The following is a 15,141-nucleotide window of genomic DNA, read 5'->3' as shown; positions in this document are numbered from 1 at the left end:
TCTTATGATGGAAGGAAGGTCATCGATGAAGCAGCTGAAGATGGTTGGGCCAAGGATTCTACCCTGAGGAACTCATGTAATGATGTCCTAGAACTGAGATGACTGACCTCCAACTATCACAACCATCTTCCTTTGTGCTAGGTATGACTCCAACCAGTGGAGTTTTCCCGCTGATTCCTATTCACTCCAGTTTTGCTAGGGCCACATTTAGTGATGCCACACTCAGTCAAATGTTGCCTTGAAGTCAATGGCAATCACTCTCACCTCATCTCTGGAGTTCAGCTCTTTGGTCCATGTTTGGACCAAGATTGTAATGAGCTCAGGAGCTGAGTGATCCTGGTGGAACCCTAACTGAGTGGCAGTAAGCAGGTTATTGCTAAGCAAGTGCCGCTTCCACCACACCTCCAGGCAGTGCATTCCAAACCCTAACTACTCGCTGTGTGAAAAAGATTTTTCTCACCTTGCATTTGTTTCTTTTGCAAAACACTTTAAAACTGTACCCTCTGGTTCTCGATCCATTTACGAGCGGGAACAGTTTCTCTCTACCTACTCTGTCCAGACCCCTCATGATTTTGAAAATGACTCAGAGGGACCTGGGTGTCCTAGTGCATGAATCGCAAAAGGTTAGTATGCAGGTGCAGCAAGTCATTAGGGAAGCTAATAGAATGTTATCATTTATTGTGAGGGAAATTGAAAACAAAAGTAGGGAGGTTATGCTTCAGTTACACAGGGCATTGGTGAGACCACATCTGGAATACTGTGTACAGTATTGGTCTCCTTATTTAAGGAAGGATGTAAATGCTTTGGAAGCAGTTCAGAAAAGGTTTAGTAAGCTAATACCTGGAATGGGAAGGTGGTCTTATGAGGAAAGATTGGACAGGCTTAGGAGCCAGAGGACATTGCTAGGCTAGGCTTGTGACTTGATTGAAACATATAAGATCCTGAGAGGTCTTGACAGGGTGGATATGGAAAGGATGTTTCCTCATGTGGGAGAATCTAGAACTAGGGGTCACTGTTTAAAAATAAGGGGTCACCATTTAAGACAGAGATGAGGGGAATTTTTTTTTCTCAGAGAGTTGTGAGTCTTTAGTACTCTGCTTCCTGCACCTTTTGAGGAAGTGAGACTTTGAATATTTTTAAGGCAGAGCTAAATAGATTCATGATAAGTAAGGAAATGAAAGGTTATCGGGGCAAGTGGGATTGTAGAGTTGAGGTTACAAACAGCTAAGTCATGATCTTATTGAATGGCGAAGCAGGCTTGAGGGACCGAGTAGCTTACTCCTACTCCTAAATCGTATGTTTGTATTTGCATTTGAAGTGCCATAACCTACAGGGCTATGGACCAAGAGCTGATAAAGAGCTGAATAGCTCTTTTTTTGGTCGGCGCAGGTATTATGGGATGAAAGACCTTCTGTGCTGTAAATGTTTTATGTTTCTAAGTGTGAATAAACTTATTTGTGTGCATGCATGTACATTGGTATTGGGGCCAGTTAGCTAGATGGTTGGCATGCGGTTCAGAATAGCACAGGTTCAATTCCTGTTCCGACTGAGGTAAACTTGGATCCTCATCCTGCCTCTGAAAGCAGAAGGCAATGACAAACTACCACTGGCAAAAAAACTGCCAAGAAAATAGCTCAGGATGAAGCATCAATGACAAAGGGCCTGCCTTCCAGCAGAGCACACATGGAATATCCATGTTGATGTCAATATGCATGTGCAGATGTATCTATTCAGCCACGAGTGCACTTATGTATGCAGATATTTTTATGTATTCACTGTGGGTGTGAATATACATGAATTTATGTGTGTGCATATGAGTACAAATGAACATGCACAGTTTGTGTGTGCGCATACATGTGTGTGCATGTGTAGCAAAGTAGACAACCTTTACTCACTTGGGTGATTTGAGGTCTCTATGGATGATTTTGTGTAAATGTAGGTAGTTCATTCCACTGGCTATTCCTGAGGACCAGTCCACCAACAGCCGGGGTGTGATCTTCCGGCCTGCCCGTAGAACCTCATATAACTGGCCGTGGGCGCAATACTCCATAATAATACAGTAACATGGGGCCTGGGTGCATACACCCCTGGGGAAAAAGAAAGTTCAACATTTTACCACATGGGCATTGCTGTTCAGATGTTGTTGGATTAGTTTACTGACAACAATACTCAGCTCAAGTCATCATTAACCTGACTGTGGAACCAGCATGGGCTGTAAAACGTAATAACAATCCACACAGCCCCACCCACCACTACACTACACTACCCTCCCTGTGCATCACTTAGCGTTCACAGTGTTTGTCTCAGCCAATTAGTTACGTGAAATTAAACCAACCAGAATCCACTGCCACCACCAAACACACCTTCCCTTCACCCACCCTGGCGGCATTCCGTAGGGATCGTTCCCTCCGGGACACCCTGGTCCACTCCTCCATCAGCCCCTACTCCTCAATCCGCCACCTATGGCACCTCCCCATGCCCACACAAAAGATGCAACACTTGCCCCTTCACTCCCTCTCTCCTCACCGTCCAAGGGCCCAAACACTCCTTTCAAGTGAAGCAGCATTTCACTTGCATTTCCCCCAACTTAGTCTATTGCATTTGTTGCTCCCAATGCGGTCTCCTCTACATTGGAGAGACCAAACGTAAACTGGGCGACCGCTTTGCAGAACACCTGTGGTCTGTCCGCAAGAATGACCCAGACCTCCCTGTCGCTTGCCATTTTAACACTCCACCCTGCTCTCTTGCCCACATGTCTGTCCTTGGCCTGCTGCATTGTTCCAGTGAAGCCCAATGCAAACTGGAGGAACAGCATCTCATCTTCCGACTAGGCACTTTACAGCCTTCTGGACTGAATATTGAATTCAACAACTTTAGATTTTGAACTCCCTCCTCCATCCCCACCCCCTTTCTGTTTCTTCCCCCTTCCTTTTGTTTTTTCCAATAATTTATATAGATTTTTCTTTTCCCACCTATTTCCATTATTTTTAAATCTTTTATGCCCTGCTAGCCTTTCCACCCCATCCCCACTAGAGCTGTACCTTGAGTGTCCTGCCATCCATTCTTAATTAGCACATTCGTTTAGATAATATCACCAAAATCAACACCTCTGTGTTCTTTTGTTCTTTTGTCTGTGACGTCTTTTGATTATCTGCTCCTATCACTGCTTGCTTGTCCCTACAACCACCCCAGCCCCCCCAACTTCTCTCCCCCCCGCCCCTTAAACCAGCTTATATTTCACTCCTTTCCTAAGATTCACTCAGTTCTGCTGAAGGGTCATGAGGACTCGAAACGTCAACTCTTTTCTCCGCCGATGCTGCCAGACCTGCTGAGTTTTTCCAGGTAATTCTGTTTTTGTTTTAGAATCCCAAGAATGTTGGTGTTAGGAATTAGATACATTACATTTTAGTGAACATCAAACACTCCCAGGGTTGATACAGCACGAATTAGATGCAGCATATAGCTTCCTCTGCACTGTCCCATTAATTACTCCCAAGGCAAGTATGCATGGGTTAAATACAGACTAAAGCTCCCTCTGCACTCTCCTATCAGACAATTCCAGGGCAGGTACAGCATGGGTTAGATACAGAGTAAAGCTCCCTTCTACACTAGTCCATCAAACATCCCAAGGAAGGTGCAGCATGGGTTAGATACAGAATAAAGCTCCTTCTACACTGTCCCATCAAACACACATAGGGCAGGTAGAACACAGGTTAGATACAGAGTAACACTCTCCCCAGACTGTCTCAATGATGTGCCTCTTTTACTAGGTATTGTGACACTTCAACCTTTGCCTCAACAGTCAGTGAGTACGAGTGCCTTTGTCAATTGCCTCAGTTTGGCGCAGTTTCCTGCATTGGTCTTATACCAACCAGAAACTGGAATACGACTATGCAAATGCATTTGACAATGAACCCTCACTCCAGCAGACATGGCACAGTCTTATCCCATCAGTCTGCATCGGATTCTAACCCAAGTGTTAAAGGTGAAAAGTCATTCTCTGACCATCACGAATTCCCTCAAAGGTTCACTTGTATAGCAAACAAAGTATGCTTGGAAATGACTGATATGCAGGACCCTTTCTCTGTGCAGTCCTTCCCCCATTTAACATTGAGTAGACGTAAACCATACTTGAATGCGATGATGTTGGGATGTCTCAATTTCCTCAGGTGCTTGATGTCCGTTTCCTTCTGTTCCCGCACTTTTTTAATCGCCACATCTTCACCTCGGAATTTGCCCAGAAACACAGCTCCTTGGGCTCCGCTCCCCAGCCACTGGAGCTCCGAGATCTCCTCAAAAGGCACCTCCCAAGAATCTGACAAATTAATAAGCATACCAGAATCAATTCAACAGATCTCAGTATCTGCAGATTTAAAGTTACTACAGAGCTGGCCTCTAAACTCACAGCTCACCACAGTTAGCCAGGAGCTAGGCACATGGAGCCAGACAAAAGATATTGGTGGGCTCCAATTTGGTGGTATCAGCGATTGCTATAATTCTCCCCAGTGCCCCTGGGTTAGAGAGAGGAGAAACCAACCAGGGATCCTTCTCCTGATTATTGTGTAACAGTCTCCCAAAATGTGTGTGCACATGCATCTTTCCTGTATACTATACTAGCAGGTACACAATAGTAACTGGTAAACTAACTTGTACACAATGCTAACCTGTAGAAACTGCTAACTGATATGCAATGCTATCTTGGTACATAAAGCTAACTGGTACCCAATGCTAACTGAAACACAATGGTAACATGGCATACAAATCTAGTGTGTTACACAGAGCTAACTGGGGAACTTGCAGGTCCTTGTCTCCCTAGGTAATCAGGTAGACAATACTAACAGGTACACAATACAACCTAATACACAATATTAATGGGTAAATCTAAAACAATATGCTAACTGGTAGTCAATACTAAATGGTAATCTCTTCCAGCCCCAACAACCCTTTGAGATGTCTGCACTTATCCAATTTTAGCCTCTTCAGCATCCCCAATTTTAATTGCTCCACCGTTGGTGGATGCCTTCAGCTGCCCAGGCCCTAAACTCTGAAACTCCCTTCCCAAACCTCATTAGCTCTTTACCTCCCTCTTTCTTTAAGAAAGTCCTTAAAATCTAGGTCTTTGCCAACATTTTCACCATCTGCCCTAATATCTACTTACATGGCTTGGTGTCTAGTTTTGCTTATTGCCTGCTATGAAGTACCTTGAAATGTTTTAATATGTTAAACGCATTATATAATTACAAGTTGTGTTATTGTTGTGTACCAGCTAATACTGTGTATCGAGGTACCAGTGTGTACCAGTTAGTATGGTAAACCTGTTTGCAGTGTTCCTTCTAAGCTGTGCAGTCATGCAGCAATTCCCATGCAGGCCTTGCTCAAGTTGGGCCCTTTAAGTTGCTTCACAATCACAGCTGTGCAAAAATTTGCACAGTTCACACACTTAAGTGAATAGATCAGGCACTGCAAAAAAAAGGGAATGTTGTCTGTTTGTGTTATGCACCAACTAGCGTGTAACCTGTAAAATTGTGTACTAAGATAGCAAGTGTAGCTGAAGAAGGGATAGTGTCAAGGCCGGAGGTGGAAATAGTGGTCTCAGTGAAGGCACGGATATGACACCAAGGTTGGGAATGGTCTGGTACAAGGGAGCTGCCCTCAGGGAGCTGCCCTAGAGGGGAATGGAGTTGGTAGCTAAGGAATGAAGTTTACAGTGGGGAACAAAAACAATGGCTTCTGTCTTCACAATATTTAATTGGAGAAATCTCTGCTCATTCAGTGTTGGATGTTGGACAAGCAGTAAGATAATGTAGCAACAATGGAGAAGTCAAGAGAGGTGATGCTAAACATGCAAAAGCTAACATTATGCTTTCGAATGATGTTGCTGAGAGGCAGCATTTGGATGAGAAACAGAAGGGGCCCAATGATAGATCCTTGGGGGACACTGGGATTAATGGTGCAGGAGTGGGAAAAAAAGCCATGGCAAGTGATACTTTGGTTATGATTAGATAAGAATGGAACCAGGCAAGTCCAGTCCCACTCAGCTGGAGGGTGATAGTGCATCATTTGTATCAAAGGTTACAGTTAGGTCGAGAAGGATAAGCAGGTATAGTTTACGTTTGTCACAAGCAGATGGGATGTAATTTGTGACTTTGATAAGAGCTGTTTTGGTACTATAGGAGAAGGTGAAAATGCTATGCTACACAATGCTACCTTGGTGCACTGTGCTCGCTGGTACACTATCCCTGGTATGCAACACCAACTGGTACAAAATGCTAATTGGGGCACGATGCTGACTGATGCACAATATTCACCTGTACACAATACTAATAGGTATAGAAGATAATCTGATATACCATAATAACTGGCACACAACAGTAACTGGCACATACTGGTAAACTGCACAGAATATAACCTGGCACAAAATACTAACTGGTAGACAATACTTACTGTTATGGTATATAACCTTGTACACAACACTAACGGGTACACAATACTCACCGGCACAGAATAGTAACTGATATAGAATGCTGACTGGTATTTAATACTAACACAATTCCCACTGGCACACAATACAATTAAAAGAGCGGGAGTTAAGAAGGACCCAGAGACAGACAGCAGCACCTAAAAGCGATATCCAATCTCTGGCTCCACAGAGGACCTACTGTGTTCTGAGAAAGATTAGAGTGTGATGTGTGAAGAAAACAGGTAGTTGATTGATAGGTGAGTATTTTTCTCATTTATTTTTCCAAACTCTAGTAATTTTAGCAAATGTGAGGCTTTGTTACTAGTAGTAAGGTTTACTAATAGTAGTATAGTATAGCTTATTAGATTGGCTAATAAGTATTTCCTATTTATCTTAACTAGGGAATTTACATTAATTATTTTTACTAATTACATTTTAATTAAACAATATAAAAATGGCAGGGCAGGTGATGTGTGGCAGCTAAAGAATGTGGGGACCTTGTAGATACTTATGTGATCAAAGGCAAACACATCTGCAGTAAATGTCTGCGGGAGGAAATATGGCTCAGAGTCATTGAACCGAAGGCCACGCTGCAGACACTGCAATACATCAGGGAGAGGGGAAGTTACCTGGTCACTTTGTTCCAGAAGGCAGTCACACCCCTTAGGATAGGGCTGTCTAATCTGATCCCTGGTCAGGGGCAGGAGAGTGTGTCTGTGAGTGAGGCAGGAATGGGGATCAAGAAGGCAGAAGTGAAGAAGCCTCAGCCCTTGCAATTGTCCAATAGGTTCGAAACTCTTGCAGCTTATGTGGACAAAAGCAAGGACTACAGATTGGATGAGCGAACTGACCATGGCACTATAGTACAGAGGGGGAGTTCAAGCAGGGCAAGTTAATAGAAACATAGTGGTATTAGGGGACAATATAGTCAAGGGGATAGACACAGCAATCTGCAGCCGAAAGCGAGAATCCAGAGTGCTGTGCTGCCTGCCGGTGCCAGGCTTTGAGACATCTGCTTGGGGCTGGAGAGGAACTTGCAGTGGGAGGGGAAAAATCCAGCTGTCATGGTACACGGAAGTAGGAAAGAGTTTCTGAATAGGGAGCATGAGCAGATAGGGATTAAATTAAAAAGCAGAACCTCAAAGGTAATAGTGTCTGGATTATTACCTGAGCCACATGTAAATTGGATAAAATTAGGGAGTTAAATGCATGGCTCAAAGATTGGTGAGGGAGACATGGGTTTCAATTCATGAGGCCCTGACACCAGGACTGGGAAGAATGTGAGCTGTACCGTTGGAGCGGGTCTTCACAGGAACTGTGCTGGGGCCAGTGTTTTGGCACGTTGCGAGTGAAGGGGGGTCGCAGGGGAGGAGGAGGGTGTTGCAGCAGTGGGGCAGATTTCACCAGGGGGGGTGGGGGGGAGGCTGTTTGCAGGGGAGGGCGGGGATGGCTGCAGGGGAAGGGTGTTGCAGGTTGCAGGGGTGGGGGGGGGGCGGTTGCCAGTGGGGCTTGCGGGGGCAGGGAGGGTGGTGGATGCAGTTGATGGGGGGTGGATGCAGGGGATGGGGGAGTGAACACATGGGAGGGGGTTTGGAAGCAATGGAGGGTTGGTGGACACAGGGGAGGGGGGCTGGATGCAGAGGAGCGTGGTTGGATACGTGGAAGGGTGGTGGACAAAGATGAGGGCTTACGGAGAACGGTGATTGCAGAGGAGGGCATGGATTTGTGGTGGAGGAAGCCATGTTGCGGAGGAGAAGACTGTGTTGGGGTGGGGTGAGGGAAGGAGAGGGTGAGGGAGGAGAGGCTGAGGAAGGAGGGGAGAGGGAGGAGAACCTGAGGAAGGAGGGGAGAGGGAAGAACAGGGAGGGAGGGAGGTTGTCACAGGGAGGGGGCCTAGGGGAGAGGAGGCCACAGGGAGGGGAGGGCGCCACCAGTGGCAGATCGTGGCCAGGATGGGGGTCGTGGGTTCGAATGGGGGACATGGGGCATGGGTGTCGGAGGGGGGTCATGGGGGTGGGGTTGGATTGGAGATGTGGGGGGACAGAGAGTGTGGATGCGGGTGGGCTGAGGAAGGGCGAGGTTGGGCTGAGGAGGGTCGTGGGTGGGCAGATGAGGGTTGCAGAGGGGTGGATCAGGGACGTGGGGGATGTGGGGATGGAGGAAGGTGAGGGGGCTGGGGCGTGGGAGAGGGGATTAAACGCCCCCTGCCACCAAATTCATCATGGGGGAGGGCACAAGGCTCCACACAATAACTTGTAAAACAATATTAATTTGTGCAGAATATTAAGTGGTAAAGACTGTCATCTAGAACAACATGACCAATACAAAATAAACTTTGACAATGTTAATTGGAGCAAAGGTAACTGCTACAATGCTAACTAACACAATACTAACCAGCATGCTGACCATACAAAGATATGCAACACAACATTGATGACTAGAATGTCAATACCTTGCTGTTGTAACTTATAGTCTGTGGAGTAGGCTTTTCCTATAATATTCCACACTGGCCTCAGGCAGCCGAACAGTCCCTCCAGGAATCCTCCTGGCCCCGATCCTGAGCCTGACCCTGAACGATTGTAATGTATCTTCATCTCATCTGGTCCACTGTTGTCCTTGCCACCTCCATCATTCCCATTCCCATCCTCAGGGGTCTGGGTGGTCCCGGATTCCTCGTGCTCCCTCAGTTGCAGCACACTGTTTTCAAACTGGTCGCGGGAGTCCTCACTGACACTGGTGAGCACGGTGATGGTGACGGGGTGGTTGGAGTTGGAGCTGCCACTGCTGTCGGCCTGTGGGGGACTCTTCTCCTGCAGGTTATCCAGGATCTCAGGCGGTGAGTACGATGGCTTGTGGCTCACGTCTCGGACTGGCAGCTTCTCCCCTGGGGTCCCCAGCTCTTCTTTCAAGTTCTGATTGATGAGGTTGGAGGAGGGTGACCATGTCAGGACCTCCTGTGGACTGGCCATCACACCGTGCGTGTGCATGGGGCAGGCGGCATGAGGTGGCTTTCAGTACAATCCTAAGACAGGACCCAATGTGAGGGACAAACACCCAAACCTGCAAGTGAGAAAGGAAATAGTCTGTGAATTTCCAGCCACCAGTGAACATCCTTTACAACGATGTGGCTCAGTGGGCAGCTTTCGCACATCCGAGTCAGAAAGTTATTAAAGTCCCACTCTAGGACATTTATGCACAGAAATCTTAGCTGACACTCCCACTACTGAGGGAGTGCTGCCCTGTCGGAAAGCCATCTTTCAGGCGAAATGGCTCTACCTGTCCTCTCAGGTACAAAAAAACCCATGGCCACTATTTTGAAGAAGAGTAAGGTACGTCTTGAGTATTAGTTTTTAGTATTTAGTAAGGCATGTCTTCTCAGTTTTTGAACAAACTTAACCAAAATTGAAAGCCCAAGGTGAAAAGAACCTGTAATTTTGGAAGAAGAGCTGGTGTCCTGGTCAACTTATCCCTCAACAAACATCACAAAAACAGATGATCTGGTTGTTATCACATTGCTCCTTTCTGTGTGCTATTTGGCTGTTGTGCTTCCTACACTAGAGACGACACTTCAGAAGTATCTAGGATGGTCAATGCTGAGGAGGTCACTTATACCAAACACCATTGCAATGTGCGGGAATCACATAATCTCATATGGGCGGGGGGGGAGGGCGGGTGTGGGGGGGTGTGTGTGTGTGTGTGTGACATCACCATGTACAGAGATTCATCGTGGTTCAAGAGGAAATGAGGGTGATGGGGGTGGGGCGGGGAAAAAAATGGAACACCAACCTGTTTTCTGCGTCCCAGCCACTTTGAGGCTGCTGCAGACGGGAAGGGAACAACATAGGTCCATGTCAGGAATTCACTGAGGTAAGTTACAAAGGCACAAAATACTGGACATAAAGCCCATCTGGTACTGGACAGTGGCCAGACCAACAAGAAACCAGAGCGGTGTTCCTGTGCATTGATATTACTCACTTTGACCAAGAAAGTTTAACCAAGATAAAAGACTGGGATGCATGTTCTGGCAGTTGTCTCACTCTGAGCCCTAACTCCCCCTCTCACCAAGAGGAGGTCCTGAAGTGACAGACAAGGGATAAATTACAAAATAGCTCACCATGGCAAGTAGAGGTGTCCTGTTCATAGGTTCGGTTGTGTATCCCTCTGCACTGTACTGGGCAGGTTTTCCTCTGGATCCACTCAGTCCTATGCTAGCTCTAGGCCTGTGACTGGCTCAGGGCCTTTCTCCTTTACATCTACCGGATTATTTTTCTTGAGTGTTCCAGTTGTTACGTGGGTAAACTTGGCAGCCAATTTGCTGCTTATGTAAGCTTGCTTTGCATAAATTGGCTGCCATTATTTCAAATGTATTTTATTGGCTTTGGGACATCCTGGGGTTGTGAAAGCTTTTATTTCTTTTTTTGTATTTCACCTTTTTCTAGGGAGACCAGTACAGCAGATTTAACCATCGGCATGGTTCCCTCGCTGATGCTACGGTAACCCACCCACCCCTTCACTTCCAGCCCCTGCTCCACTTCATAGGCAGGAGCCTGTGAATAATGCAAGGGCCAATCTTTTACAATTTGGCATCACTTGACACAAGAAAATTGCAGAGATAGGAAAAGGGGTTCTCAGGTGACATCCAAACAATCTCTCCATGCGAGTCAGTGAGATGGCTCCAGTCCAGATCCTGTGTTACTGTAATTACACCCTGCACACTCATGGCAGCAATGAACTCTGCACAGAACCCAGTCGCTGATTAAACTTCGGAGCAAAGGGCTAACAGGAGGAGGATCAGAGAGAACCCAGTGAACCTCACCCTCATTCAGTCTACAATGAAATGAATACTCTGGATTTCCTTCATCTAGTTTTGTACCCGTCTCATCTAGAAGCTCTAACTCTCGCTGTGGTTAAGTTTCACTGGTGTTCTCCCATACCTCACCCCAAGTGGCCACCTTTCCTTAAGGCAGCATCATAACCTAGTTTGCACTGACCTTCACCTACCAGCCACTTGTGAACATTTGACATCGATCAGGAGAAGATGCCTGGCCAATACTTCCTCTGCCCTACCCCAGAGGCGAATTGTAAGTTATGAAAGACTAGCTTGACATTTTGGCGGCTGGCACCATTCATAGTGGTTAAAGGTGCCCTAAATAAATACAAGGTATTGTTATAAAAACAAAAATTGCTGGAAAAACTCAGCAGGTCTGACAGCATCTGTGGAGAAAAAGACAGAATTAATGTTTCGAGTCCGTATGACTCTTCTTCAGAACTGAAGAGTCATACGGACTCCAAAGGTTAACTCTGTCTTTTTCTCCACAGATGCTGTCGGACCTGCTGAGTTTTTCCAGCACTTTTTGTTATTGTTTCATATTTCCAGCGTCTGCAGTATTTTGCCTTTATCAAGATATCGTTATAGTCTGACAGGATCTCCACCGTACTAGTGCCATCATCAGGCATATTGAAAATCCTTCATGGAACTGGTCTTCATTTGATGCTTCTGTTGAAAACTGCCAAAGCATAATCACTCTGCTGTTACCAGCAAACAAAAGCTTTAATCACCTTGGCTCTGGCCAAGGGCCACAGCCTGACTTTTCAGCTCCTCCCCCATCGAGACCAACAAGCTCACCAGATCACTGGACCTACCACCACCACCAAGGGGGAAGCTTGGATAGGATGATATGGGTGCAAACTCAACCTTGCACTAAGTGCACACAGAGACTTGGTGGAGGAATCTGTGCTGTCCTCGACACAAATAATGTTTCCACATATATACATTATATAAATAAATGTGACAACCAGGTTATTGGGTTTTTTGAAGTAACAAATTTGACCAGAAAGCAGGGATATCCCTTTGGAAAGGCCAGGAGCAGAAGGACAGTGAAATGGCTGCATTAGAGTTCAGAGCTGAAATATACTCCAGACACTTGCTGAATTATACATGGGGATACTTGGTCTAATTCAATTAACCCAATAGGACCCAGTGAAAACAATTGCAGCTGCCAAATATCATTTACACTCCTGTACACCGGGCACTGACTGTTGAGGACTATACCCAGACTGTAGGAGATACCAAAGCCTACAAAGAATTCCACTCTGCCATGTAATCTTAGTCAGAAGAGACACAACACAGAAAATTCCACTCAGGACTGAATATATTGACATCAACAAACAGGCAAACTGACAGTGCCAGCAGTGGGGGGTCATGAATCTGCCAATCACTTTGATGTCAGCCAACCTTGTATGTCAATGCTCGGCCAAAATTAATGTTACCAAGCCTCCATGATTGGCCTGGAGCCTACAGGAATTAAGGACTGATCTCCTGGGAGTTACCTGCGAGAGAGTATTACGATAAACTGTCAGTCTTTTTTTTAAACCTTCTTTAAAAACATTTGTTCATTGGTCATGAACATATCTGAGACGGTGACTGACAGTCGCAGTTCATCCAATTGGGTAACAAAGTTCACTTGCTTTCTGATTGGTGTGGGAAGGCTATGTGCCTGTGAGGGGGGTGGGGGAGGTTGCGGGTAGAGGGTGCTTGGAGGAAGTTTGCAGGATGAAACCTCCAGGAATACCTCCAACCAGAGTTGGCAACCCATACCAAACTGACTTTGGTTGATATACTATTACAGTTCACTTCCTTTGTTTATCAGTGTGTGAAATTCGCATGTTGGTGAAGAATATGCTGTTCATTGCACACCTTTCACAAGCCAGCAATAAAATGGAGAACATTTTGCAACAGGATTAACGTCATTAAAACTTGAACCTTTCCTAACCTCCTTGGCGCAGGCAAAACTCCTCTCTCACCCCTTCACCTTTTGGTCAGCCTCTAACTCTCTGTGATGAACTAGCTTGTTCCTGACCTATGCTGATTTTCCCCCTTGCCCTCTACTGTAAGTTACCTCAGCCCCAGATCCATCCCTCCCGACCTGGGACACACATCAATGACCAGTGCACTGTTTGGAGTGTCTGGAACAGGTTATACCTGGAAGTTCGCTGGGTGTGGCTCTCCGGCGGATTTCAAAAAAGGATCTTGAATTTCTACCAATTTTCACTGGTGTAAACAGCACACTCCAATTTAAGGGGAGATAGTGGTAATGTGACTAGCTAATGCCCTTGGGGACATGGGTTCAAATCCCACCTTGGCAGTTGGTGGAATTTAAATTCAATTAACTAATTCAATTGATTAATTAAAAAATCTGGAATTTTAAGCTAGTCTTTGTAATGGTGCTATGAAACCATCATTAATTGTCGTAAAAAACCATCTGGTCCGCTAATGTAGTATCTGTTCTTATCAGTTTAATATCTGATATGTCCCTTATCTGGGGACCATATATTAACTTGATTTTTGGAGCAGGGAGATGGAATAGGGGATTGCTCCATCCGGAAAAAAAAAAAATGTCCTTTAGAGAAGTAAGTCTGCTGTCCTTACCTTGTCTGGCCAACGTGTGACTCCAGACCCACAATGTGGTTGACTTTTAACTACCCTCTAGCCAACCACTCAGTTATACCAAACCGCTACAGAAGACTGCAGGGCCTGAATTCTATCCTCGGGGTGCGCCCCAAGTGGGCGCAGCTAGAAATGGATGTAAAACCAACTCCCGGCCGAGTTCGCGTTGTGAATGTGGTCTTACGCTGGGTGGCCAATTAAGGCCTGCCCAGTGTGGAATGCAACTGCTGGATGTGTTTTCAATGCACGGAGTTGGGAACACGTCAGGTGCCGGGTCCAATGGGGACCCAACGAGGTATTCAAAAATGGATGAGGCAGCTCCCTGAAGGCTGCCAGAAGTTGTGGGGGAAGCTGAGGGAGCTGTTTGGATGCAATCCAACAAATGTCCTGCCGTGCATTCATGACCTCAGCACCTGGTGGAAGGCAGGAGGGCAAGTTCATCCCGTTTCTCAGATGTCACCAGCCTGGGAGTGCTGGTGGAGGAGGTCAGTGCTGGGCAGCATATCCTAATGCCCAGGGATGTCAAGAGAAGGCCGTTCCATTTGACCAAGAAGGCCTGGATGGAGGTCGCCACCCATGTCAGTGGGCATGACGTAGTGTGTCACACGTGGCTTCAGTGCCACAAAAGGTTAAATGATCTGCTGCAGTCAGCAAGGGTAAGTACAGGAATGGCATAGACCTGTGTGGAGAAGTTTAGTCAGGTACCCATTGCTTAGAATGTTAAGGGGTCTAAGAGTGTGTAAGCTAACTGGCACTTAAGCCTGCCCTGCCAAGGCTGGGATATCAGCACAACTGGCCTCAGTACATTGCAGGGTGAGAGTGTCACTGTGACACGGCCTGCCTAATGGCTGGGTGGGAGGGCGGGTGGGAACCAGGAAAGGACCTGCAGGGAGACAAAGCAATAATAAGGCTACTTTTCCCTGTCAGGAGAAGAGCAGCTATAACGCTGCGGAGTGCTGCAGGCGGGTGGAGGAATGTCAAATCTGTGCATCCTCAAGAAGCATGAAAGTGATGCACTGGAGCTGGAATGCCACTGGCCAGCTCACTCCTCCAGTCACGGTGAGGCTGGGGCCTCCGATGTAGGTAAGAGTGCAGGTGACAGATGCATGTGCGATGGGTATTGGAAACATAATGGGCTCCTCTCATTAGGATAAAAACAAAAAAAACTGTGGATGCTGGAAATCCAAAACAAAAACAGAATTACCTGGAAAAACTCAGCAGGTCTGGCAGCATC

At 46.3% G+C, this 15,141-nt stretch overlaps 1 protein-coding gene and 1 non-coding gene across 2 annotated transcripts in view; one reads left to right on the top strand and one right to left on the bottom strand.

Annotated features, from left to right (window-relative positions):
* LOC121285064 (mitogen-activated protein kinase kinase kinase 13-like) overlaps positions 1-9,447 on the bottom strand; it is a 66,670-nt gene extending 57,223 nt beyond the window's left edge. The window contains exons 1-3 of the mRNA XM_041201189.1: positions 8,913-9,447; positions 4,132-4,315; positions 1,896-2,087 (exon numbers count right to left, since the gene is read on the bottom strand). Coding sequence (XP_041057123.1) covers positions 1,896-2,087; positions 4,132-4,315; positions 8,913-9,447 — 911 coding nt within the window. The remainder of the gene's footprint in view (positions 1-1,895; positions 2,088-4,131; positions 4,316-8,912) is intronic.
* A 4,263-nt stretch (positions 9,448-13,710) lies between these two features.
* Positions 13,711-13,904, top strand: LOC121285394. The gene has a single exon (XR_005944671.1). It is a non-coding gene; the product is annotated as a U2 spliceosomal RNA (small nuclear RNA).
* The last annotated feature ends 1,237 nt before the right edge of the window (positions 13,905-15,141 follow it).

The sequence above is a fragment of the Carcharodon carcharias genome, chromosome 12 (genome assembly GCF_017639515.1).
Source record: "Carcharodon carcharias isolate sCarCar2 chromosome 12, sCarCar2.pri, whole genome shotgun sequence".
NCBI classification, from domain to species: domain Eukaryota; kingdom Metazoa; phylum Chordata; class Chondrichthyes; order Lamniformes; family Lamnidae; genus Carcharodon; species Carcharodon carcharias.
This window is presented reverse-complemented; position numbering and strand designations above follow the sequence as displayed.